General features: G+C 37.2%; 1 protein-coding gene across 2 annotated transcripts; it reads left to right on the forward strand.

Moving 5' to 3' along the window:
• Positions 1 to 525: 525 nt before the first annotated feature.
• vps54 (VPS54 subunit of GARP complex) lies at positions 526 to 23710 on the forward strand. Of its 2 annotated transcripts, XM_044115487.1 has the most exons (24): positions 526 to 702; positions 3797 to 3967; positions 5843 to 6084; positions 7835 to 7919; positions 9540 to 9574; positions 9949 to 10077; positions 11122 to 11507; positions 12298 to 12424; positions 12848 to 12877; positions 13214 to 13321; positions 13397 to 13452; positions 14515 to 14611; positions 14712 to 15061; positions 16225 to 16354; positions 16439 to 16620; positions 17854 to 17966; positions 18124 to 18187; positions 18640 to 18745; positions 18977 to 19064; positions 19177 to 19298; positions 19376 to 19456; positions 20807 to 20914; positions 21022 to 21116; positions 22496 to 23710. In XM_044115487.1, exons 2-24 carry the CDS (start codon positions 3823 to 3825, stop codon positions 22599 to 22601), a joined length of 2985 nt encoding a protein of 994 aa, XP_043971422.1. In that variant the 5' UTR covers positions 526 to 702; positions 3797 to 3822; the 3' UTR covers positions 22602 to 23710. The 2 variants fall into 2 exon arrangements, with proteins under 2 accessions (XP_043971422.1, XP_043971423.1); XM_044115488.1 differs by lacking the exon at positions 12848 to 12877 and having other exon boundaries at positions 527 to 702.
• The last annotated feature ends 744 nt before the right edge of the window (positions 23711 to 24454 follow it).

The raw sequence follows: 24454 nt of genomic DNA on the forward strand, positions 1-24454 counted from the left end.
CTAGCTGCCTCTTTATTTTTGATTAAAACAATTATAACACAAGCATTTTTTTTTTCTGGAAGACTAATGAGTTATAGCCCGAACTTTCAGTTGTACCAACAAATCAAATGTAAGCAATGAAGAGTTTTGAATAGAAAACAGTCAAGTACATAACTTGAATTAGATCGTGAGTACTGTTAAAAATAAATACATTTGAACATTTTATAAAGCAAATACTGATTTTGAAGAGTTTTGCATTAAGCCCAAAACAACTTTTGTTGCCTGGCAATATAGTTAAAATGCTGTTTTAATTGGACAATATTTCAAAGTTACAGAAGACTTTTTAACACCATATTGTTCATAGAAAGAAAATAACACATTCTGAACTGAATTAAGTTTTTACTCAAGAGTAGCACAACATATTTTTACTCGAGTAAAAGTGAAAAGTGTCCGTGGCTCTTATGAACCATAAAATGGTCCATAGGAGTAAATCAAGAAATTATGCTAAAAAATGTTTTGGCCAGCAGGTGGCAGCAGCAACCCTGCAGAGAGAAACTGAAGGAAAACAGCAGTTTTGCTTTGCTTTGCCTCAGCAGTGCATGATGGTCGTTGTACCGGTGCTAGCTTGTTCTGTACGAGTGTTTGTCATTTTCCTCGCAGTTCCTCCTGTGTTCCTGTGATGCTGAAGTGGACAGATACCTGCTACTGCGCTTTACTAGACAGGTACGGACATGGCTGAACTTCAGTCATTGAACGTTTTGTTTCGTTTTGTGTGTGTATGTGGTCTGGCTGGTTGCTCTTTTTAAGCCTGTTAGCATTAGCCAGTCTACGTGTAACCGCAGCTGATAGCCTTAGCATTAGCTAGAGGCACAGACAACAGATACTCTGCGCCGTTTCACATTGTGATATTAAAAGTAAAAGTGCTTGCATATGTCGTGTTTTTGGTATTTTGTTTTAGCTTCAGCTCTGATAATAATAATTTAACAAGCACAGGCGAAAAAGAGAGCTTAGCTAAAGCTATCTGGCTAGCTCCCGTCACTGTTGCTTTTTTTGAAGGGAGCCTCAACCATGATCTGACAGTTCAGCCCAGCAACACAAAGTCTCAATAAAAAGTTAATTTTTACCTGGAAACATGTCACTATTGTCCCCTGCCGATCAGCCTTCCTCTGTCTTTGCTGGCTGTAGGTCTCAATATGTTAATGTCTATTTTGTTTCTATTGCACTTTACAAACAAGTTACACTTAATGCTGCACATTGAGAACAGCATATTTGATAAGGGCAAATAAAGCACACAGATATGATTAATGTAATTTAGCTTAAAATAGATTCTACCCAAGATCAAAATGGAACTTAAAATATAACATTTGATTTAATTAAAAGGGAAAAAACGCGATTTTAGGAGCAGCACTTATATGAATTAGTAGATTAATTCAATTCAGTACAAAATACTTTCTCTATCACAAAGAGAAATTTAAATGTAATAGCTCGTATTAACCAAAATTGTTCAGAGTTGTAGATTCTGAAGGCTTTGGGCAGGAAGGATCTCCCATAGCAATCTGTATTACAGCGGTTCTGAAATAGCCTCTGACTGAAGACACTCTGTTTTTCCTTCACTGTTGCGTCTCCAGTTCAGTCTGTTGTTCAGATGAACACTGAGCTGTTTATTCTCCTAAACCTCCACCATGTTTTCTCCCATGATGAAAATAGTTTGACCTAGTCTTCTTTCTTTTAAAATCTACAGTCCTCTTCCTCATTATGTTTGTTATTTAAAATAAGATGATTGTTCCCACAACATGACACAAAGCGCTCCATCAGCAGTCTGCACTTCTTCATGTCTGAATCACCTGACGATTGCAGAGGCATCTCAGTACTTCTGCAGATGACAGGACTCTGATGTGTGAAGTTCTGGTGTTGCAACAGAGAATGGAAGTTCCTCTACTACTTTATGTTTTTTTAATCTTAATATGTACTTGTTTACAGTCTTAGTATTCACATGAAAAACCATAATATCACATCACACTCTGGATTATACCAGTCCTAGTATTTTGATGTCCATCTGGCCCAGAAGACACAGAGATGAATATTTTTGTATTTATATTTTTTCCTTCTATTTTATTTGACCTCTGATAATAATTCTGCCAATTTCTCTTAAATGTCAACATTTAAGGGAAAATGAACTTCTTTGTAGCAGCAGAATCTCTTCTTTTGCCTCCAGAAATTTTTCGATGATTCTTCATGCACCGTGTTCAGACATTTGCCACAGGGACAGATAAAGTTTGGACATCTGAGATGGAATATTTAAAAGAACTAGAGCTGCACAAAATAGTGACTTGCAATCATTCTTCGATATCTATGCTATTGCAAAGGACTTCTTGGATGCTGCCTTTGGTGTATTATCTTCGCTCCTTGTATGCATTTTGCATGCATCTGCAATCTTCATGATAATAAGCGGCACATGAGGCTTCATGTTGCCTGAATGTTGACTGGTGCAGCAGCGACCGTGATTAGTGCAAGCTGTAGCCTGAAGGCAAACATGAGCAGGTGTCACTTCCTTTTACTAACGTTTTCTGTCAACGTGACAAACAAACAAAAAAAAAACACAAGTGGAACCAAGTAAAGTGTCGAGTAGAAGTGAAAATGCATTCTGTGTTGGTTTTGCTTTGCTACATTATGTGGTAGAAAAAAAATTGTTTTACAGTTTAACATCTTAACATTAGTAATGATCGATTACTTCAGTAATTGTCAACTAATTTAGCAATCTTTAGCTACAGTATACAGACTCAAAAATGTAATTTGATGAAAGAACATCAGAGCAGTAATTAAGCCAAAACTTTACAAAACATTTGTACATTTAGCATGTAAGACAAAAACAAAACATTTGCCCAAAACTGCTTCACCAGGTTCAAATTCTGTTTTTTAATCTCCTATTAAGCACATTTTGCTGTCTCGCTGTTATTCAATTAATCAAAAAACTAATAATTTAAAAAACCGGCCCTACACAGTTTTGATGTCAAGTTGAGCAGAAAGAACGGAGCTTTTCCCATGTTGATGATAAAAGTGCTTTTTGAACTGCAGATGCATCTTTTGTTACAAATAATCACTTTTTTTTTACCCCAGTCTATTCAGTTGATTTATTAGTTTCACCAAAAGATTTATTCATATTGCATATAAGATAAAAAACAACAACTGCTTTGGTCTGTACATGCGTTTTATCCATGTACAGACCAAAACATAATCAAACTAAATGAATGCTGTTGCTGCAATTTAGGCAATTTTTTTTATTTTAAAAAATTCTTTAAATGCTTCTTTTAATTTATAAAAATGTATATATGAAAAATATAGAAAAAATCTGTTGGTTTCACCTGGTGCAAATTTGAATTTAACAATTAGTACATTATTTTAAAAATGATGTACTGATATATATATATATATATATATATATATATATATATATATATATATATATATATATATATATATATATATATATATATATATATATATACATGTCATTGTCTATAACTAAATATAGAATTTAATTATTTTATATGTACAATTACATAGATAATACAGTCATAACATAATTCAATTATAAAATTAATCATTTTATAATTCAAAAATGATTAATTAATAATTGACTGATTAATTAAAATTAATAGTTGCAGCCCATCTAAAAATACTACAACAATGCTTAAATGGGTTCAGTTTTCCTCGTATTCACACTTCAGTTTCTCTGTCATCATGAATTCCTTAAAAAATGCTAAATTATTAGAGCCATAAACCTCCAAGTGTTTTTCTTGTTGGGATTTCCATCCAGCCTCCTGGGAGGCGAGTCCCAATGCCATGGCCTCCAGTAGCAGCTCCTCCCCAGTGCCTCGCCGTGCCGGTGGGGGCCGAGACGGGGTCCACCTGAAGGAGCGCGGCCTCTCCTCGCCTCGCAGCCGGGGCGTCCGCTCCCTGCCCGACGTTTGCCCCACAGAGCCAACCGGTGAGCAGAAAAAAACACAACTGTTCATCGTACTGAGCTACTCTTACTGCTTTTTTGCATCTATTTGCACCTGAAGATCTGGGAAAAAGCAAGAAGTCTTCCTCTGACTTGACTTAAAGTCTGTGACCACTTAAAGTTTTGTTTTATGATTCTTGATACATTTTTTCTTAGCAGGTTATTAATATTCTTCTCTAATAAGCTGATCTAATGTCTTTCTTTAATAATCCTTTATGCCCAAATTAGAAAATCGGTGCAGAGTTTCACTTGCCAGAGTTGACCTAGTTACTCTTGTTTTCAGGTGTTTTTCTCTTTTTAAATTTCTGTTCTTTTTGAACGTTTCCCCACTTATAGACATAAAGTTGAAACCAGAAATTTACATACTCAAAATGACCAAACGACTCTTGTTTTAGATCAGTTAGAATTAAGATAGTTTCTACTTGCTAAATGCCACAATAATGAGAATATTTATGTATTGATGTCTAAAGAATCAGAATGATTACAGTCTTTCCATGCAGTGAGGGAAAGCCCAGAGGATGATGATGTCATTGCTTTGGAAACTTCTGGCAGGTTAATTAATACGTTAGTGAATTGGAGGCACACCTGAAACACACTGCTTTCTTTTTTGACACGATGGGAAAGTCGAAACAAATCAGGTGGTACAAAATGTGCAGATTGAGGATCAACAACCTGAAGCTGGTTCTGGTGGAACCTCTGCAGATGTTTTCTCATAAAATCAAGAAAATTGTCGGCAACCCTGGCCACCCTCTTCATAAGACTGTCTTCAGTCAGAGGCTTCTTCAAATTCGCTGGAATACAGACTGCTACAAGAGATCTTTCCTGCTAACAGCGTCACGATCTACAGTAACGCTTTGAAGAGTTTGAGTTAATGAGTTACAATGACATTTAATTCTCAGTAAAGACTGAAAGGCCGCTCAGCGAGGAGGAAGCCATCACACCAAAAGAACCGTGAACACAGAGCTTCATTTATGGTGTCATGTCCTAAAATGACCTGGTGAGCCTAAAGTGGAAATGTTTGGGCATAATCATTACATCAGGGGGGAAAAACAGGAATGCTTTCACCATCCTAACTGTCAAGTGTGGAGGTGGCAGCATCATGCTGTGGGGCTGTTTTTTGCTGCAGGAGGAACTGGTGCTCTTCATAAACTGGATTGAATCTTGAGGAAATAATTTAATGTGGACGACATGTAAAAACTTCAGCCAGGAAATGAAATCTCTGTCCAAATGGACAATGACCCAAAGTTTACAGCCAAACCGGCGACCCACCGGCTTAATAACAAGTTTTATTTTTAATTTTTAAAAAAGGTACATAAAGTGTACAAGGAACAGTACACCATATAAAATGGTAACAGCTGCTGCCTGGAGTTATTGCAACATCAAATACATAAATTGAACTTGAATAGAACATGGAATAGGTCCATTTTTAAAAGTCACAAAACAAGGAATTTTTCTATTGAATTTTAATGAATTAAAAAAATTATTTTCTTCTTGAATAATTGTGGAAACCAATATTATCCCAAATTAAAACTAAATCTTTGTATATGTTACTTAAAAACAACAGAGTTGATGTTTTGGCGCAGCCGTCACAAAGTCCTGAGAGAAAAGGCAAGGCGGCCTGCAAACCCGACCCAGTTACTCCGGTTCTGTCAGGAGGATCACAGGTGTATCTAAACTTCTGGTTTCAACTGTAAATGTGTCAAAAATAAACCTGTCGTTTGTTTTAATATTGATATTTTGCAGTAATCTTTAGTTTTTCTATGGGAAAATTGCTCTTTCCATTTATGGTAGTAAGGATCTTTGAGTTTTAATCCAGCATAAAATCCGGACTGGATTCCCTTTTGTGTGTCCGTTCTGCAGGTGAGGGGAGGGGTCTGCACAATGGCCCATCCGTGGTGGCGGAGCATGACCGGTGGACGGTGTACAGTTCAAAGGTCAACCTCCCCGCCGCGCTGAACGACCCGAGGCTGGCGAAACGAGAGTCGGACTTTTTTACCAAAACATGGGGGCTGGACTTCACAGAGATGGAGGTGATGCCGTCTTTCCACCTGCCCAACATCTCCAGGGAACACTTTGGACCGTACTCGCAGGAAATGACTCAGGTAAACTCAGCTTTGTTCTTCAGAGCTTCATCTGATTGGACACCTGGCTGCCTTTACATCTGATAACAGCAAATTAATCTTTGTGGCCACCAGTAAATTTAAAGAAATTAAGGCTCTCCCATATTTGTAGTCTGTTTGGCTTCAAGTTAATAACAATAATGAGAATGGTAATAATAATAAAGAAAATAACAGTAATACAGAAAATAAAGTTAAAAAAAACAAACAATTATTATCATAATGATAATAACACAGACATATTCAGAGTAGTAATTCAGTCAAAGCTACACAAAAAATACGTTTTTCATTTAAGATGAAAAATAAAAAGACTCTGTCCTTATTTTCTACCTTTAACTCAAGTGGTATAGTTTTAGCTTTACTTGGTTCAGATTTAGTAATAAAAAAAATCTACTATTAAACAAATTGTTTTGTTAAATTATTAATTGGTCAATCCAAAAAATAATCAACAGATCAGCTCTGCACCGCATCAATAAGGCAGGCAGAAAGGCTGAGCTTCTCACATGTTGCTAGAAGTATTTATTGTACTTTTTGCTGTAGATGCATTCTTTGCTACAAGCATACACTAATTTGCCGCACACGTGTCAAACTCGAGGCCCGGGTGCCAAATCTGGCCCGCCATAGCTTTTTATGTGGCCCTCTAGACGCCCAGTTTGTTTTTCACAAATTCTAAAAATTCACACAAAATTAACAGATCTCCGCTTTTTTATGTGTAATTTTACTGCAAATTGTTCTCAAAATTGGTGAAAAACATTGGGCTTAAGTGACTGCTGCCTTCCTTGATGTCAAGTTAGAGTCCGTGATTGATGAGACAAGTATTAAAAAGTCACAGTTAACATCATACATTAACGCAAATATAAAGATTCCTTACAAATATTTTTAAATTAGTGTCACAAAATATGTGATTTTGATTACAAAAAGCCACAAAAATAGTGACAAAATCCTGGAGCTGCAAATATTTACAAATTTTAACGGTTAAATGGGTTTTATCAATATATTCTGGCCCTTTAAGAACATTCAGATTTTTGATTTGACCTAAAATGAGTTTGACATTAAAGGTTGCTCTGTTATTGCGTTTTAGGCAATAAAATCTTTTATTTTGAAAAATAAATATTTTTATTTCTAATATTGTATAAAATAAACTCAGGTAATTAAATGAGAATCTGCAGAGTGTAACTTTTTTCTTTTTAAATCAGGTTAATTTTCTGATTAATTGCTAAAATAATTAATAATAATTTTTAAAGCCCTAAATTTAAACAGCAATTTAAACTTAGTAAATTTTGCTTTTCAGATGCATTTTCTTAAATGACATAAAAATAATAAACTGCTCTTTACCAGTAGCACAAACCTTTCAGACTATTTTAGGAGTGAAAGGAATTTTTTTTTTTGCTCCTCATTCTAGTGGTTTAATTATTTGCAGTCAGCTTCATGTAGCTGTAAAAGGAAATAATTTTGACCTTTTTTGCTTTTAATAGAAATTCTTTTTTAACTTCAACATTTTCTTTCCATTAGTCTCCTAATTTAGAGGGAGTCATGTGACCGACCACCAGCTTGTTCATTAGTTCCTCCCTCTGGTTTCAGAATGATAAACTTTACATCTGCTGACGTTTCTGTTTCCTTCCTCCTGCTGCATGAAGTTTTATTACTCTTAATATGACTGACGGCCTTCGCTCGTTTTTGTTTAGACTGGATCTGAAACGTCTAATCTATTTTCTTTGTATGCGGCTATTTTTAGAGAGAACGAATCCATGAACGCTGCAAGACGATCTGTCCCAATAAAGATGATGTGGATGCAGTTTCCAGTATCACCACCAACCACGGTATGAATTATTCACTCGCTGTTGCAGAAACTCTCCCTGCCTTTGCTTCCTCTATAAACCAATCAATGAAAAATGATGCTGCCTTCATCACAGTGTTGCACAACACAGCGTGAAGAATATAGAGACTAAAGAAGACAAAATAGCTGAGGGTATTTCAGACAAGCAGTATGTAATGTGGGTCTAAATTATCTGCAGGAAAAACTTATTCTTCAGGTTTTAGCAAAATCTGTCACAATAAATCAACTGCTTTCTAATTTCCATTCTGATTGTTTTTTTTGTTTTGATTTTTGAAGGACTGCTTTGTCTACAGTACATTTGTTAACCACCATAGCTTTTTATGAGGCCCACTAGACTCTAAAGTGAGGCATAAATAGAACCGTCAAGATAACAGTGTCCTTAAATATTATTTTATCAATTGATTTTATTCTTTTACTGCCAAATTGCATTAATTGGTCACTGCAGTTTCTTGTGAATTATTGTGGAAATTCTTGCAAAATCAACAAATCCCTGCACTTTTTTTGTGCTAATGCATAATTGTGAATTTATTCCAGATTTTTTGTAAAAATGGTGAAAAACATTGGATCTAAATGATGGTTTACTCCCTCCTGCAGGAGGCAGTATTTATTACTTCTACTAAACGCCTTGCTCATCTTATTAAATGTCAAATTATAATCCATGATTATCAAAATCTTAGAAAAGTGCAAGTGTTTCTAAATTACTACCTGAAGCGCATTTTATTGCAAACAAATCGCAAAAACGAACGTAAAATCATAAAGAGACTGAAAAGATGTTTAATATAATTCAATTTTAACAATTTAAGAAGTTTTATCAATGCATTCTGGCAGAACTGTGCCTTTAAAAACATTTATGATCTTGATTTGACCCAAAAGGAAAATGAGTTTGACATCCCTGGTCAACAGAGACGCTGTTGTCCATTTAATGATTGATATGATTGATAAGATCGATTGAGACCACTCTCTGTAATCTGATTTGCTGGAAATGTTATCCTGTTGCAGTTTTTCCCCGTTATCTGCCATTACAAGCATCTTTGAGTGGTTACAACGATCACTGAGCTTAACAATTTAGTTTTCTTTTTCATGTACAAAAAGTGATTTTATTAGTTTTTCTGCTTCTGTTTAAACACTGTAAATGTTGGAATAAATGAGATTTCTTTTAACTATTTTATATTAAGCTGTTCTTAATTGGAATGTGCAACAGTTTAGTATTTTTGAATTTAAAAAAATTTTTTTTTTAAAGAAAAGTTAATTAAATTTCTTAATTGAAGGCGCTGCGATGGCTTCATCAAAGGTCCAAACCTAAAACTGGTTGGATGAGGTTTTAAGGAGGGCGGCGCATAACAAATATGGTGACAAAATTTACAGAAAAAATGTCAGTTTTGTTTTTTCCTTCTAAAGGTGTTTGATATTTATTAGAAGCTCCTTCACTTTGAGTTATCTGTAAACTCAGTGAACTGTTTCTGCACGTGGTGGAAAAGTAGCGTTGTTCAGATTAATGTAGGATGAGATGTTGTTTATTTTTTTCCCTGATTTATTCTTGGTTATTAAATAACTGAATAACAGACTTTTTTCTTGTTTTGTTTTTGAATTTGTTTTCCTGCAGACAAATCCAGAGCCGAGCTGGAACAGGTTCCAAAGGTAAAACCTCATCTTTATTTTCTGCTGCTTGCACTTTATGCAAGTTTATGACTGATTATAAAAAGTAATGTCTAAAATAAAACATTTAACCAGGTGCCATTTAAGCAGTGGCATAGTTTTAGGAGAATTTTTTAAAATCTTATATTTTTTGCTCAAGTTTTGCTTAGTTACTGGTCTGAATATGTTTTTTTTTTTTACTTGTTTATATATTAATGATGTTTTGTTGTTGCCTAAAACTGTATATATTTACCTTTACTGCCTACAGAAATATATTTTGGAGGATGTTATCATATAAATAATGGTTTAATTTAAGCAAATCAGTGGAAAAAGCTGGATACAATAGGCTTTGTGCAATAACCTGATCTGTTTTTCAGATTTTTTTGAGGCCAGATTTTGCTTTGGAGGATCCAGCTACCTTCAACATGGTCCTGCCTTGGTCACACTTCCACAGCGCGGGAGGGAAAAGCAGAGACGTCGCTTCCTCCAAGCTGCTGCAGGAAAAGGTGAAACACGCAGGCCGTTCAGAAGAGGAAACACGTTCAACATTTCCCGATGCAGTATGGGGCCAGACTTAAGATTATTATTCTTTTTTTTCTTCTTCTATAATTCCGAGAATAAAGTCATGATAATCTGACGATGACATCATATTAGCAGAATAAAGAGACAATATTACCAGAACAAAGTTGCATAAACACTGGAAAATAGTTGCATTAATGAGAGAAAATTTTCAATATCAGCATCTGACATGATCAACTCTGATTCTTTCTTCAACATAAACCACAAATTCCTGCTGCTGGTTTGATGCTGATGTGTTAAAAGATGGATTAATTCATTATTTGTTAAACTGATGCCTTGACATAAGACACTCAACATCTCTTATTTTAATACTTTTTTTTCAGTGTGTGGAAGTTGGCGTAAAATTACTACTTCATTTTACTATTTTGACTTAATTCAACAATTATTTCAACTTTATAAAAATCTTTTTATCGTATTATGATTATTTTTGTCTGATAATACGGTATTTTTCTTTTATAATTATAACTTTACTCATAACACTTTGACTTTTTCTCACCACATTCTTGTAGTATTTTTACTTTTTATTCTTGGAATTTTACACCGTTTTCTCATTACTGTAACTTTACCCTGATAAATTTGTGATTTTAAGAGTTTATTCTTGTATTTTTACGACTTTAATCTTGTTGCCCTGTGACTTTATTCTTGTAATTTTCTTGTTTTTAGTTTTTTTGTTTTGTTTTGTTTTCTTATCCTGGCCCTATTTTTCTATCGTAGGTAACAAATATGAATCTTCCTTAACTTTGGAGTTTTAGACCTTTACAAAAAGTCTCATTTTATGGCACCACAATGTTCAGCTTAAAGGAAGAATACACATTTTCATTGTTTTTTTCCCCCTTTCAGAAAAATTAAAACACATTTTCAGTTTAGCAAAATTTCCATTTGTGCCCTTTTTTCTGGAACTAATCAGCAAGAGAAATCCCTTCAGGTCGAATTTCCTCCAGTATTGATGTTGATTTAACTTCCTCCTCCAGCTGAGCCACTACCTGGACGTAGTGGAGGTCAGCATCGCTCGGCAGATCTCTCTGCGCTCCGAGGCGTTTTTCCACGCCATGTCCTCTCAGCACGAGCTGCAGGACCAGCTGCAGGAGACGCAGCAGGCGGTGGCCGTCCTGCGGGGCCGCACCGACGCCATGGACCGCGTCATGTGCCAGGGGCCGCTCCGGGCCCTCCGCATCGCGCTGACTCGCAACAACTGCGTGAAGCTGCACAACAAGCTGAAGCTGATGGCGGCAGTGCATCAGACGCAGCCCACCGTGCAGCTGCTGCTCTCTACCTCAGAGTTTGTTGGAGCCCTGGAGCTGATCGCCACCACCAAGGAGGTGCTGCAGCAGGAGCTGCAGGGAATCCACAGCTTCAGGTAGGAAGGAGCTTCCTGTGTCCTTCATAGTGCAGCAGCTATAAATAACAGAAGCTTTTTCTTTTTCTAGATCAGTTATTGATGGTTAATTTTGTTGATCAATGGATAAGCGGCCATTTCCTCAAAATGGCAGCTGAGTTTTCTCTTGTATAAAGTGGGCAAAATCTTTCATATGCTAAAAAGAAGTCATTACATTTTAACTCTTTTGTGTTTTTCTGTATTAAATACTGTCTGACTAAACAGACAATTATTATTTTCTCACATTAATAAACTCAAGCATTTATAACAGGAACCTCTTAGGTTACTGAATAAATAAATTAAAAAAATAAAATATATGAAACACCAAGAACTGAGAGATTTTCATACAGACATGGACTGTAGTTGCTCTTGAAGGAAAGTTTAATCTTCGCTCTGTAAAGTGAGTTAACTCATGACCGCTTTCAAGTGTTTATATTTCTAAATTAAACCAAATGAAGTGCATTTTTGTGCATCCCACACCAGACTCTGTTTTTCTTTTCCTTTCCCGGATATCGCCACTATCTTTTTTTCTGTATCAACTGGCTCTGCTTAATGACGACCAGCGACGCCCTCTGCTGGTTGGCGGCCAAACTACAAAACTAAAAGAAGATCCAAGTGGACATTAGAACTAATTTAATCTAATAAACCATTAAATGAGAATTAGTTGTAAATCAATTAATTTTTTTCATCCCTAGTGCAAACTGAACCCACTTCCACTCACTGATGTCATGATTTTTCTGTGTGTGTGTGTGTGTGTGTGTGTGTTCTTCAGACATCTGGGCTCCCAGCTGTGTGAGCTGGAGAAGCTGATCGATAAGATGATGGTGGAGGATTTTAGCATGTACGCCCGCAGCGACCTGAACCGCAACCTAAAGGAGGAACCGCTGGTGTTGGAGAAGGTTTGTTTTCAAAGCCTCTCTTCTTCCTGTCTTTTCCATAAAAAAATGTAAATAAAAAAAAAACTTTCAGAGTCATAGGAGCTTCTGCATACAAGAACTTTTTAGTTTCCACACGTTTCTGTCTAGACTAGTGCTCATATTTTTCTCAAATTTTGTAGCACTTTCTATTTTTACTTCTGTCTGTTTTGTGGTAAAGAGAATAGATTTCAGGTTGATTGAACCGGACCGATTCTCCAGAATCTGCTTTGCAAGAAAAAACTAGTTCAGTTTGTTGTTTTGTGGGGGTTTTTTTTTCCACTATTCAGTTTTTTTTTTAATTTACAAAAGCAGTTTATGCTGTAAACTTTTGGATTTTGTTTAATAGGCCAACTTTTATATCTTTGGAGTTGATTCTGTGTTTAATGGATGCTGTGCTCATCACAGGTTCATAAACCAAATGCTGACTCTCAAAAGGTGGGACACACACACACAGACACACACACAGATTCAGCCAATGCATAAAATCCCATCTACTGCTGAAATCGGGCTCAGATACCAGATTGTGAATCAGGGCTCAAACCTGCATGAAGATAATTTTTGTTTCCTTTTTAGACGAAGATCTAGATTTCCTGATTGTTGCTGTTTAAACACGTTCAGTCTGTTTGACATGATTGCTTCCTGTTTTAATTACTTCTGATCTTTTTCCTCAGCATGTAAAACAAATCTGACGTATAATCAATGTGAAATGGAAACGTTTCTTCAGCTCGGGTTGTGTGGACTCAGCTTCTGCTGCTGTTTCTGTGTTTAAAGGAGCGTCTGGAGTCGCTGGTGTACGGTCTGCTGCGGCAGAGGAAGCTGGACTTCCTGGATATTTACAGCGACGAGATGATCACAGCTGCCAAGGCCATCGTCTCTCAGGTACAGAGTGTCACAGTTTGTTGCAGTCTGTGCATCACGGAGCGATGTGTTGAGATTTCTCTTTTGTTTTTGCAGTGTGTGGCAGAACGTGTTGTTCACATAGAAGAAATCGACACCGAAGTTATCTTTAAGTAAGTTCCTTGATCTATCTGTGAAACCTCAGCTTGTGTTACGCCCCCAAGGTCCAGGGGTTCAGATAAAAATGTCCAGAGAAAAAGGGATTATATATAAAGGTGATTTATTACAAAAAAAGGCAGTTTTGTAGAACCAAGACCCACTAAAATTCAACCCAAATAATACAGGTGAGAAGAAAAAAAAAACAAGGAGAACTAACAAACTAAAGAATGTTAAGTTTAAATGAAATTACAAAGTGTCCAAACAAGTCAAGCCAAAGTAAACTCAAATAACCCAAAAGAAAAGACACAAAAGGAGCACCAAACCTCCCTAGCATAAGCTTCTAGCTTAAAAAAGCAAATAAGGCCAAACTGCTTTAGCAGACCAAACAACAAGAGTTTCAAAATTAGCCAAAGCAGTAGCAAAACACAAAAGGAGGGGAACAAAACCTCTTTCTACTAGCTATCATTATGAATTACATAAATCCCCACTCCTGTAAGTGACATTTAAACAACGAAGATTGACTTTTATAGAGCTGCTGTCTAAGCTATTTGTGGATGTTTTAAAAAATAACTACAGCTACAGAGTAACATAATAACCAGTAAAACTCATATGTTACAGATTTTAAAAAAATACTCTGTCTTTGACCTGCATGCAAAATGCTTTGAGTGGCAGAAAACTGTCACTGTAGAGCACTTTGGCAGTGAAGCTGGTCAGAATCAAGATTCACAAGTTTAAAGTTAACATATCATACTTTTAAACTCTTTCTTTTCACATTTGGATCCTTCAGTTGTGGTTTTGTAAAATAGGACTGTAACACTTAGTCTGGATTCGTGGTTTTTGTAGCCACAGGCCCCAAAAATAATAGATATCAGTGCTGCATCAAGAGAGACTAACTTTAAATTTTCTGCAGTAATAGACTCCAAATGTACAACAAAATGTGTTAGTCCTTTCCACTTCCAAATAGAGCTATTTTTTCTGTGGCATAAAACCCCCCAATTGTTTGTGAATTTAATGATGAAATATGAAAAGGATCACTTGAATATTTTATGAATTTTCAAACTTCCTGTTTGTTTAAGGCTAGCTGACCAGATGCGTCTGATGACGTTTCCTCAGTGGTTTGAGCTTCTGGAAAACATCTTTGAGAGTTTCCTTCTCTTCCTGCAGAGAATCAAGGTGAGGCTTATTACCCTACCCGTCTCAGATAAATAATGAGATGTTTGGGTCAATACACTGATGTGCAAAGTCTTATTTTCTTCCTCTTTCTCTTTCCTAGGATACCTTAAACGTGATCAGGAATGTAGTTCTTCAGGTTCTGTCTTCAAACCATAAGAATCGACTCCTGGCAGAAACCAGTTCAGCGCCGGCGGGGCAGGACGTCTCCCAGGAGCCACTGGGTCTGCAGGGGGAAGCAGAGCTGGCTTATCTCACCCATGAGGGTCTGTTCATCAGTGATGCGTTGAATGAAGCCCAGCAGCAGCGGCAGCAGGAGTCGGGGGTAGTGGGTCAGGATCAGCGCTCCACAGCGGGCTCAAGGTTCCAGCAGAACCGGACTGAAACTGCTGCAGAAGGCGACTCTTCCTCTGGGATCTCTGAGATTTCTGCAGGCAGGGAACACAGCTTCATGTAAGTTTCCCAGTGTCAGCATTTTATTCTTTGTAATTAAGTTTCTTATAAAAAGTCTTAAAACAGTTTAATATATATATATATATATATATATATATATATATATATATATATATATATATAAAGGGGGTGCTTTATTATTATTATTATTTGTATTTTTTGACACTTTTTTTTACCTAAAATGACTTTGGGCATTATTTTATGAAGCATTTAGTTTTCAGTCTGTCGTATGCACACATCTTCACTGCGTTCCGACTCAAGGCGGCTGCGGCTACCGCTAACTAGCTGCTAATTCATCATTGCTAGCTAGCTGGCTTTTTTTGAGTTGGCTAGTAAGAAGTTGCATTTACTTAAGTAAGTTTGGTAACAAGCACAGGCCACTTACCATTTATTTACTTGAGTAAAACTCCTGCCTACTGAGTATCTTCACCAAATAAAGAATACGTTTGTTTTAATCAAAAATTCAACAGACACTGACACACACCTGCAGTTTTTATTTTCATAGGTTTTATTTTGAAAAACTGATTGGAAAATGGTTTCTTCCTGAATTGTTTTTCTTTATGAATTTTCATTTTGGTCTTTAAATTACCAACATTTACACTTACTTTTATATTTTGGTAATTTTTAAAAATAAATGATTGTTTTGATAAGTTACTCTGGGATAAGTACAAATACGTTTTTACTATTGAGTAATTTCTTGGACGGCTGCTTTTTCTTGAGTAAAATTATGTTGAAGTTGTTCTACTTACTAGATTAGGATTTTTTTTTTACTGCTCTGGCCAACTTTTGTCCACGAGTAAACGCAGATTTATTACCAGTTGGCTAGACAATATTAATTTTTGACACTTTCTCACTTCTGTTGCCAACCTTTATGAAGCTACTTGCATTTGTTTAGAAAAGAAACCTTTAAGCTTGGTGCAACAAGGTTTGAGTGGAGAAAGTTATTATGGAGTGAGAGAAGCAATTATCTACAAACAGACGCCAGAAAATTCACAATAACTGCTGTACTTGATTGTAGCAATACACCAGAATCTTCCAACCGCCCCTTATGGTTTTACGTATTTTTTTACGATCTTTAAATTAAGTTCGTTATAAGTTCAGATTGAAATGGCCGCCTAAGGCTCCTCGGCGAAGCTATAAACTGTGAATCTGCTTGTGTTCAGCTCTGGTGAGAACCCGATGCCCACTGAAATGGAGCTGAACCGCGTCATCAACAACCTGCAGGAGCTGCTGTACGTAGCTTCTGACGTTAGCCACGACCGCTGCGTCAAAGTACTGACGGCCAGAGCCAAGGTAGCGTGAGATCGGTGTTTTCAGAGGAAAAAGATCCGGTTTTTAGGGTTTCTGTTCGGTTTCGTGAAACTTTCCTCCCGACAGGACGGGTCCCTGGAGCGGCTGAGCTCGGCGGAGTTCGTGTCGCTGTCTCAGGCGGTGGAGGCCTTCGTCAGGGATACGGAGAATTTGTGCGGCAGGCGCAGTGTCTCCCTGAGGGGGGCGCTGCAGAGCCAGGCCAACCGCTTTGTCAACCGATTCCACGAAGAACGGAAGACAAAACTCAGGTAAATCTGCAACTACTTATTAAATTGATTTTATTATTTTACTGCTGTATATTTTAATTGATTTTATGCACTTTGTATGGCGTCCTTGAAAGGTGTCTATAATTACATTATATTGTTAATAATGGCACACAAGATTAGCCATTGTTTGCATAAGAAATGAAAGTAATAATGACAAAAAGGCAATTCTACTACAGAAAACAAAATTGGACATATTGTGACATACGTGCCAAGAAGCCTCATTTAGAAATAAATCAAAACAATGGATTGTTCCCAAATTGAGTTTGGGAACAATCTCGTTAAGTTGTTTTTGTTTTTTGATTAGACGCAAGCAAATATTAAAACTTAATATTTAAAAAACACAGTGAAATCTGGTTTCTTCTTTAAATCAGCTGCTTGGATGGATAGTTGTGCGCTGATGTGTAATTCTAAATTCAACAATCAATTAGTAAATCGGTTAGAAAAAATCAGTTTTTCCCTCTTCCCGCCCCCCCTTTCAGCTTCACTTTTTTATACAGTATTTTTAAGATGTAAAAGTTTTCAAGTGAGTTTATCCAAAGGAAATATTTTCTTTGGTTTAACCAGTCTGATCAGTTTGTTTTTATTGACAGCACTGGTTGTTATCTTTACTTTGTACCCTGCATGAATAATAATAAAAACAAATCCAGTTTTTCCTCACTGTTACTGTCCAAAAAACTACTTTCCAAGTTTGGATAAATATGAAAAAAGGGAAAAGTGTGAAAAATACTTGTATTTCTATTTATTCATTTTCTCATATGTATCTAAAAGTTCAATCCATTTGTCCATTTATCAATTTATCTGCTTTTCCATCTGTTTATCCAATCTATCCAACGCTTTTTAGTTTTATTCTTTCCTTTTTAATATCTAACAAATTGGAAACACCTGACACGTATTCATATTAAAATTTGGCTATTTTAAAAAATTGGCAAAAAAAGTGTCTTCAGTCAGAGGATTCTTCAAATTCATTGTAATGCAGACTGCTACAGGAGATCTTTCTTGCCCACAGCCATAACCATCCACAATAACTCTTCAATGAAGGGAGTTACATTTAATTCCCATTTGGGACCAATAAAATGTTTTAAATTTGAAAAAAAGGACTAGGAACTGTAGAGGTATTTTACATGTAACGCTGTTCTTTCACAGTGATGAATTTGACTGAATGTTTCCAGCACTAGGCAGGTTTTCTGAGGGTTTGTTTTTATTGTTTCTGTGCAGCCTCCTCCTGGATAACGAGCGCTGGAAGCAAGCAGACGTTCCAGCAGAGTTTCAGAATCTGGTCAACTCCATCGCTGACGGCAAAATATCTCTACCGGAGCGCAAAGTGTCAGGTCGGCCCAGACACCAGTTTATTCTTTACCGTCTTGTCACAGTTGTTGCATTCATCAGTCACAATGACATGCTTTCTGTAACATTCCCCGTTCAGTGAGACACTAACAGTATATAAATGTTAAAAACAAACTACTGGAAAAACAATTTATCCAACAGGCACAGAGGACAGGAAACCTGTAGACTTTCTGCTCATTAACGGACAGAAATACGCCGTTGTCGGGTAAGTTTCCTCACCATGGAAACCTTTAATGTGGTTTAGTGATGTTGGAGACCAACTTCAACTCAATTCTTGGATATAAATGAATTTAATCTATGGCTGTCAACGTTGACACATAATTAATCTAAAAAGTTTAACGTGTTAGTGTAATATAACGAAATTAATCGCTTTATCCTTGCGCTGAAGCACAACCAGTTCATAGTTAACATTTCTAAATTACCTTTGAAATAAAATTACTTCTTTTAATGAAAATGAAAACCTGGAAAACTGAGATTTTTGGTTTGAGACACTAAAATATTTTCTTTAATATTTTTTTCTTAGTTTGCCTAATGAAGTAGTGGCTCTAGTGGGATTAAACCGATTACACTTGTTTATCCATCGACAGCCGTAACACAAGAACTGAATGCAGCAACCAGAGCAGGTTTGTTTTGAAAATCTTCTTTCTGTTTGATCAGAACCGTTTTGCTGCTGATCCGGATCTTTCTGGAATACTGTCAGTGTGTGAACGACATCCCATCCATCACCACAGACATGCTAACGCGCCTGTCAGACCTGCTCAAGGTGAGGAGCTTCCCAACCCAGTCCATCAGAACAGAGTCACCATGACGACTGTGTTCAGTGGGAAGCTAACGGATAAAGTCAGAGATGTCTCAAAAGCAAAGAAGTATCAGGACTGTTGATGCAAATGTGTGGTATAGGTTTTTTCGCTTCTGTTTTTGTGAAATTGACACTTTGAAAGTCAAGATTAACCAAAAATCTTGAGGTTCACTTCCTGTTTTCTTCCTGTTGCAGCACTTTAACTCCCGCAGCTGCCAGCTGGTTCTAGGAGCAGGAGCTCTGCAGGTCGTCGGCCTCAAGACCATCACTACAAAAAACCTGGGTACGCACCAACACGAACCCGTCATTTTTACTTGGTTTTCTTTGATTCTGAATGGCATTGTTGTGTGTGTGTGTGTGTGCGTGTGTGTGTGTGTGTATGTGTATGTGTGTAGCATTAGCATCCCGCTGCCTGCAGCTGGTGGTTCACTACATTCCCATCATCAGAGCACATTTTGAGACCAAGCTACAGCCCAAACAGTTCAGTGTTCTCAGACACTTTGACCACATTATGAAGGTATATAAATTCAAATCATTTTGAATTTACATCCAGATCTCTGGTGTGATCTCTGGAGGTTGTTTTTTGTTTTGCAGGACTACAACGATCACATCGCAGAAATCTCTGCTAAGCTGGTGGCCATCATGGACAGTCTGTTTGAGAAGTTTTTATCAAAGGTAACATGAGAAACTCTTTTTGTATAAATCTCACCTTACCAAATGATTAGCTGGTCATCTCACACCTTCTCTGTTTCATTCTTTGGCCATCTTGGTCTTTCCTCTGGTTCTGAAAGCGACCGGGCTGCCAGTGGTACTTTTACACTAATCACGTTGGTTTGTTCCAGCCTTGGGAACATTTTGTTCTGGTTTTGCTGACTGATTATTTCAAGCTGAGATATATTAGAAAAAATAATTTAGGTTACGTTCACACAGCAAGCAAATGTGACTTTTCCATCGCAGTCTGAACAACTCGATTCTGAACTTTTCACCCCCCAAAAATCTGATTTCTGCCTCTTCCATGTGTGGCACTAAATCAGATACGAATCTGATTGTTTTCAGTGTCTACAGTCTCGACGATAATGCCAAATTTCATCCAACTTTTACGTCATTGTTGAAGCGTGTGTAAACAATGGCTGAAGCGCATCACAGTCACAATCACACCATTGTTGGCTCCGACTAAACATCCAAACAAACTTCTGTGCTTCCTTTCTCTTGGTATGATTGTTCGACGACAGCTTCCTATTGCTGAATAAACTTTAAAATCGGTCCAGAAACGGCTCCGTTCGTTATTACTTCTGTAAACGCTCCGCTGTTGTGTGGCGTCATCATTCCTCGTTTGAGTCGCTTTGGAGTTGGAAACCATTTACACAGAAGTCTGATTGCGTCATTCAGTAGTTGGAATGACTGTCGAAAAAGAAAATCCAATTTCTGTAAAAAAACAAACAAAACATAGAATCTGAATTGAGCATCAAGACCTGCTGTGAGCTCTGCCTTGGTGATTCAGACGGCGTTATTCTAAAAATCCGATGTTTTTTGCTCAGTAAATGCACCATGCTCAAATGCTGCCAGGTCAGAGGAGAGATGACGCTCCTCTGTGACTCTGTGGTGTTTGGGGTAGGAACGTTCTAGAAAGGAAACTTTGTTTTTTTACAGAGAGATGTCGGCTGTTCCTCCGGGCAGCTAAGCGGGGATATACACAACAGGAAACTGAATGTATTAGTAAAGGTTCTCTGAGTTCCCCTTTTCTTCTGTCCATAAAGTTATGTTGTTTTTTTTAAATCTGGAAACTAGACGGATGTCAAAATTAAATTATTATAAGTAGTGGTGTTTTGTTTTTGTTACCTCCTTAGCGATATTTGCACTGCAGCACCTTGAAACAAAATCCCAAATCAATCAAGAGATCATACGTGGAGTATTTTATCAGATGTAGTAGGTGGCCCTGTTGCTGGTTCTGCTGGGTGTGAAGTCCAGGTGGATCTGCAGCAGCTGACTGAGTTAAATGCTCTGATGTTTTTGTTTTTCCCTCAGTATGAAGTGAAAGCCCCGATGCCGTCGGCCTGCTTCAGAAACATCTGTAAACAGATGGCCAAGATGCATGAAGCCATCTTTGATCTGCTGCCTGAAGAACAGACTCAGGTGAGGTTCTGGGTTAAAGGTCACCTTCCAGTAATCTAAAAAGTTTTATTAAATAAAAAAAAATTAAAAAAAGTTGAGCTGGAATGGAAACGTGTTTTTCTGCACAGATGCTGTTTCTGAGGATCAACGCTTGTTTTAAAATGCACCTTAAGAGGCAGTTGGCTCGACTCGGGGTCAGTAATGATGGAGGACCGCAGCATGGGTAACACACACACACACACACACACACACACACACACACGTCACTTATTACCTCTTTCTAATAATAATAATCTTAGTCTTAGTTGTGATTTCATACATTCTTTTAAACTCAAATTTGAAACATAAGCAGCATTGAACAGTTTGTAGAGCTCAACAAGGTCGTCTTCAGAGATTTACATCAATGTTAATGGAATAAAACTTTTTGCAACAAGAACCACAATCCCAAACTTGAAAGTTCTCTGTTGGGCTAAATTGGTTTTCCAACTTAAAATACAAAATCATTTTTTGTTTTAATTTGCACAACGATAAATTAAACATAGAATATTTTAAAGAAACAAAGAGGCAATTTCACGTCTTAATAAAAGGCAATTTCTTAACTTTTGCCGTAATTTTTTAAATTTTATTTTATTTCAATCTACAAAATCTTTGAGTCGATTCCCAGCAACAAAAATAAGATCTTTCTTCAAAAAACCTTCTATTAACACATTTAGTAGAATTAATGTGCTCTAGTTTTCCTGTTTGTTTTTTTTTTATTAAATTTTTTTGTAAAAAGTCGTCAGATAATTACAGCCATATTTACTTTGTGCCCAACGCTGCTGCACCATAAGGACAAAATTACAACATAGAATTCTGTTCTGTTATCAAAAATGGCACATTTCAGTCCAAGGTACGCTGAACTGAGTAGAAATATTTTTATAAAATGTACAAAATGCGGTTGTGTATTTCTGCATTGGAAGACATCAGACTTTTTACAACATGTGAAAAATGAAACTATGCGAACAGGGACAGTTAGATGCTGGGGGAAAATGTTATTTAAAATGAGTAAAACTGGCCAAATACCAGGAGAAATGTTTTTAAGTGAGCAAACTCCTGCTTGGATAAGTTTTTTTGTTTATTTATTTTTTTAAATTAGGAGAATAAAGTCATCGTATTACAAGGATGGCTGAACTTTGGCATGAATTTGACAGGTAATACTTAATAGAATATTTAATTTTTAAACACACAATCAAATTATCAGTAGCAGGACTTTCAAACGATTGTGTAAACAACAGAGTCTATTCCGGAGAAGGAACAACACAAACTGATCTGGTTGCATCAGATCCTGATGACTGTATCAAAGTTTTCTTTTCACATTAAACCAACTTTTTGTCTGTAATTTTAAGATGCTTTTTCTGGCAAAGCTGCATATTTATTCTGCTTATATCACTTCATTCTCATGATTAAACAAAAATGATGATCCTGTATACGCCATCGTACAGGTCACAAGTTAATAAAAGCCACTTTTTGAAAATATTTTCTGTCGTTTGTAATTATTAAAATAATGAAACACTTGCAATAAGTTTCCTGATATCAGTTATTTAGTATAAACTGTGTCTGCAGGCTGGTGGTGGTGGATGTGGCCTTCTACACGGAGAACATCCTGGCTCTGAAGAGCCTGGAGCGACTCGACCTGAACATGGCCGAGATCTGGGAGCAGAAGAGGTGATGGAGTCTGGACGTCCAGATCAGACGATGCCCTAACGCCCAGAAACGACGGGCGATCCTGTGAGCCATGTGAGCCGAGGGGTGGAGGAGGCCCTGCAGGGACCAAAAAACACTAATCTAGGAGAAGAGGAGCAGCGACGGCGAGCTGGAACGTTGACAGCTGCAGAGACTAAAAAAACCACACGGTCTCCTTTAAGCTATGGCCACCTAATCCCACTGTGTGCAATTCAACACAAACGCTAGTAAATTATTGGAGTTGCTTAGTGGGATGAAGGAAAACAAATGGTGGGGTAATTTATTTTTCTGACTTCTTGCAAACATTCGTAATTAGGACGAACTTTTTTCCTTCAGCTGGCTGCAATGTTTAAAGGGTTTTTCTTACTTTTATACTATTAACAAAACAGCTTTTTGGGACTTGCTGTGGGGAAATCGTGATCCTGAAGAATCTAAAGCATCCACGACTGTGAAAGCATCTCAAACCTCAGCTTCATCCTGTTGTTACCAAAGTCAAATTGTTACTAACGTGGGGATTCTGCCGTTTAACCAATCATGCATCACATCTTCTTTAGCTGGTTGCTACTCAGGCTTTTCTGTTTTCTTTTTTACCCACCGTCGATCATCAGAGAATCCCATACACACTGGCTGTTTTGTAATTATCAGAGCATGATGATGATGATGAAGAGGAGAGCGGAGACCAGCTTGTAGCTTTTCACTGGCAGATTATGAAACGGTTGGATTGAGTTCAAATCCCTACAGGTTACGGTTCGGTGCGTTTCGTTCTGTTCAGCTGCCTCTGTTCAATCATAATTTAGGGGGAATCGGGGTGCTACGTTCTCCTACGAAGGAAAACCGATAAAATCCTAATTAACATCGGATGTGAATCAGTTTTAGTTTGAAGTCGGTGAAGTGAACGCTCATCACTGTTTGCATCAGAAGTGCCTCCTTTTGATCTGCTGTTAGACGACACATCTGAGCTCTTCGATACGGTGTGCCTACCATACCACTGTGTCTGTGCAAAGGAGAGAGAGAGAGAGTCTGGAAGCATGTATGAGTCCAAAAGATGTTGATTTCTTCAATCCTGCTGTGAATAAAATGGGATGATGGACTGCATTGTGTTCTGTTTTCTGCTGTCGGTCGGATTTCATTTCAAATAGGGAGTTTATTCAACACTTCATTAGCCTGGCCGTTGCCTTCCTATGCTGTCCAACTGATTCAGTCTCAATTCGCAGCTCAATCCGGGCTAAATTTGTGACATAGTTTATTTTGAAACAGGAAAAAATTTGTACTTTTCAGATTAAAGATTTATTTATGTTTTTTTCAGTTTCAGACTTAAAACACTATGGCCCCAATTTAGCTCCATATTTCTCCCATTGACCTGGATTTCTCTGGTATAATTTCAACCGGGCCAATCAGCAAGCAGAAGTTAACGACGATGTTGATTTTCTTCGCCCTTTTAGATTTGCAGTCTGCTTGTAGTTTTGGCGGCGGTGGAAGTGAACTCAAACCGTTCAGTCCAAAGTGGCCACACTTCCTAATATAAAACAGAAGTTGATTTAATCAGAGCACACATTTTTCTATCGCAATTATTTAGACGAAACATAAATAGTGCTTCCCCTCTGCCCCAAAACGTTGCAACTTTGTGCAACATTTTGGGCAAAATGCATTTGGCACAAATGGCTCTTTGGATGGCAACGGCTGCTGACCGCTGGGTCAGACAAATATTTTACATATGTTTTCACTTACTGTTTCAAATAAAATTCAGAAGATAGAATTTTTAAAACATCACTGTCCCACTTTCATTAAATCAGCCAAATTTAATAAAAGATAAAGCTAATTTCAGTTTAACAGACAACT

This window comes from Gambusia affinis, linkage group LG04 (genome assembly GCF_019740435.1).
Source record: "Gambusia affinis linkage group LG04, SWU_Gaff_1.0, whole genome shotgun sequence".
Lineage (NCBI taxonomy): Eukaryota > Metazoa > Chordata > Actinopteri > Cyprinodontiformes > Poeciliidae > Gambusia > Gambusia affinis.

Bases quoted from the DNA above. Each gene is read 5' to 3' on its own strand.
- vps54 (XM_044115487.1), top strand. From the start codon at position 3,823: ATGGCCTCCAGTAGCAGCTCCTCCCCAGTGCCTCGCCGTGCCGGTGGG. The intron at 3,968-5,842 runs GTGAGCAGAAAA...TCCGTTCTGCAG, and splicing joins TTGCCCCACAGAGCCAACCG to GTGAGGGGAGGGGTCTGCAC. The intron at 6,085-7,834 runs GTAAACTCAGCT...GGCTATTTTTAG, and splicing joins ACTCGCAGGAAATGACTCAG to AGAGAACGAATCCATGAACG.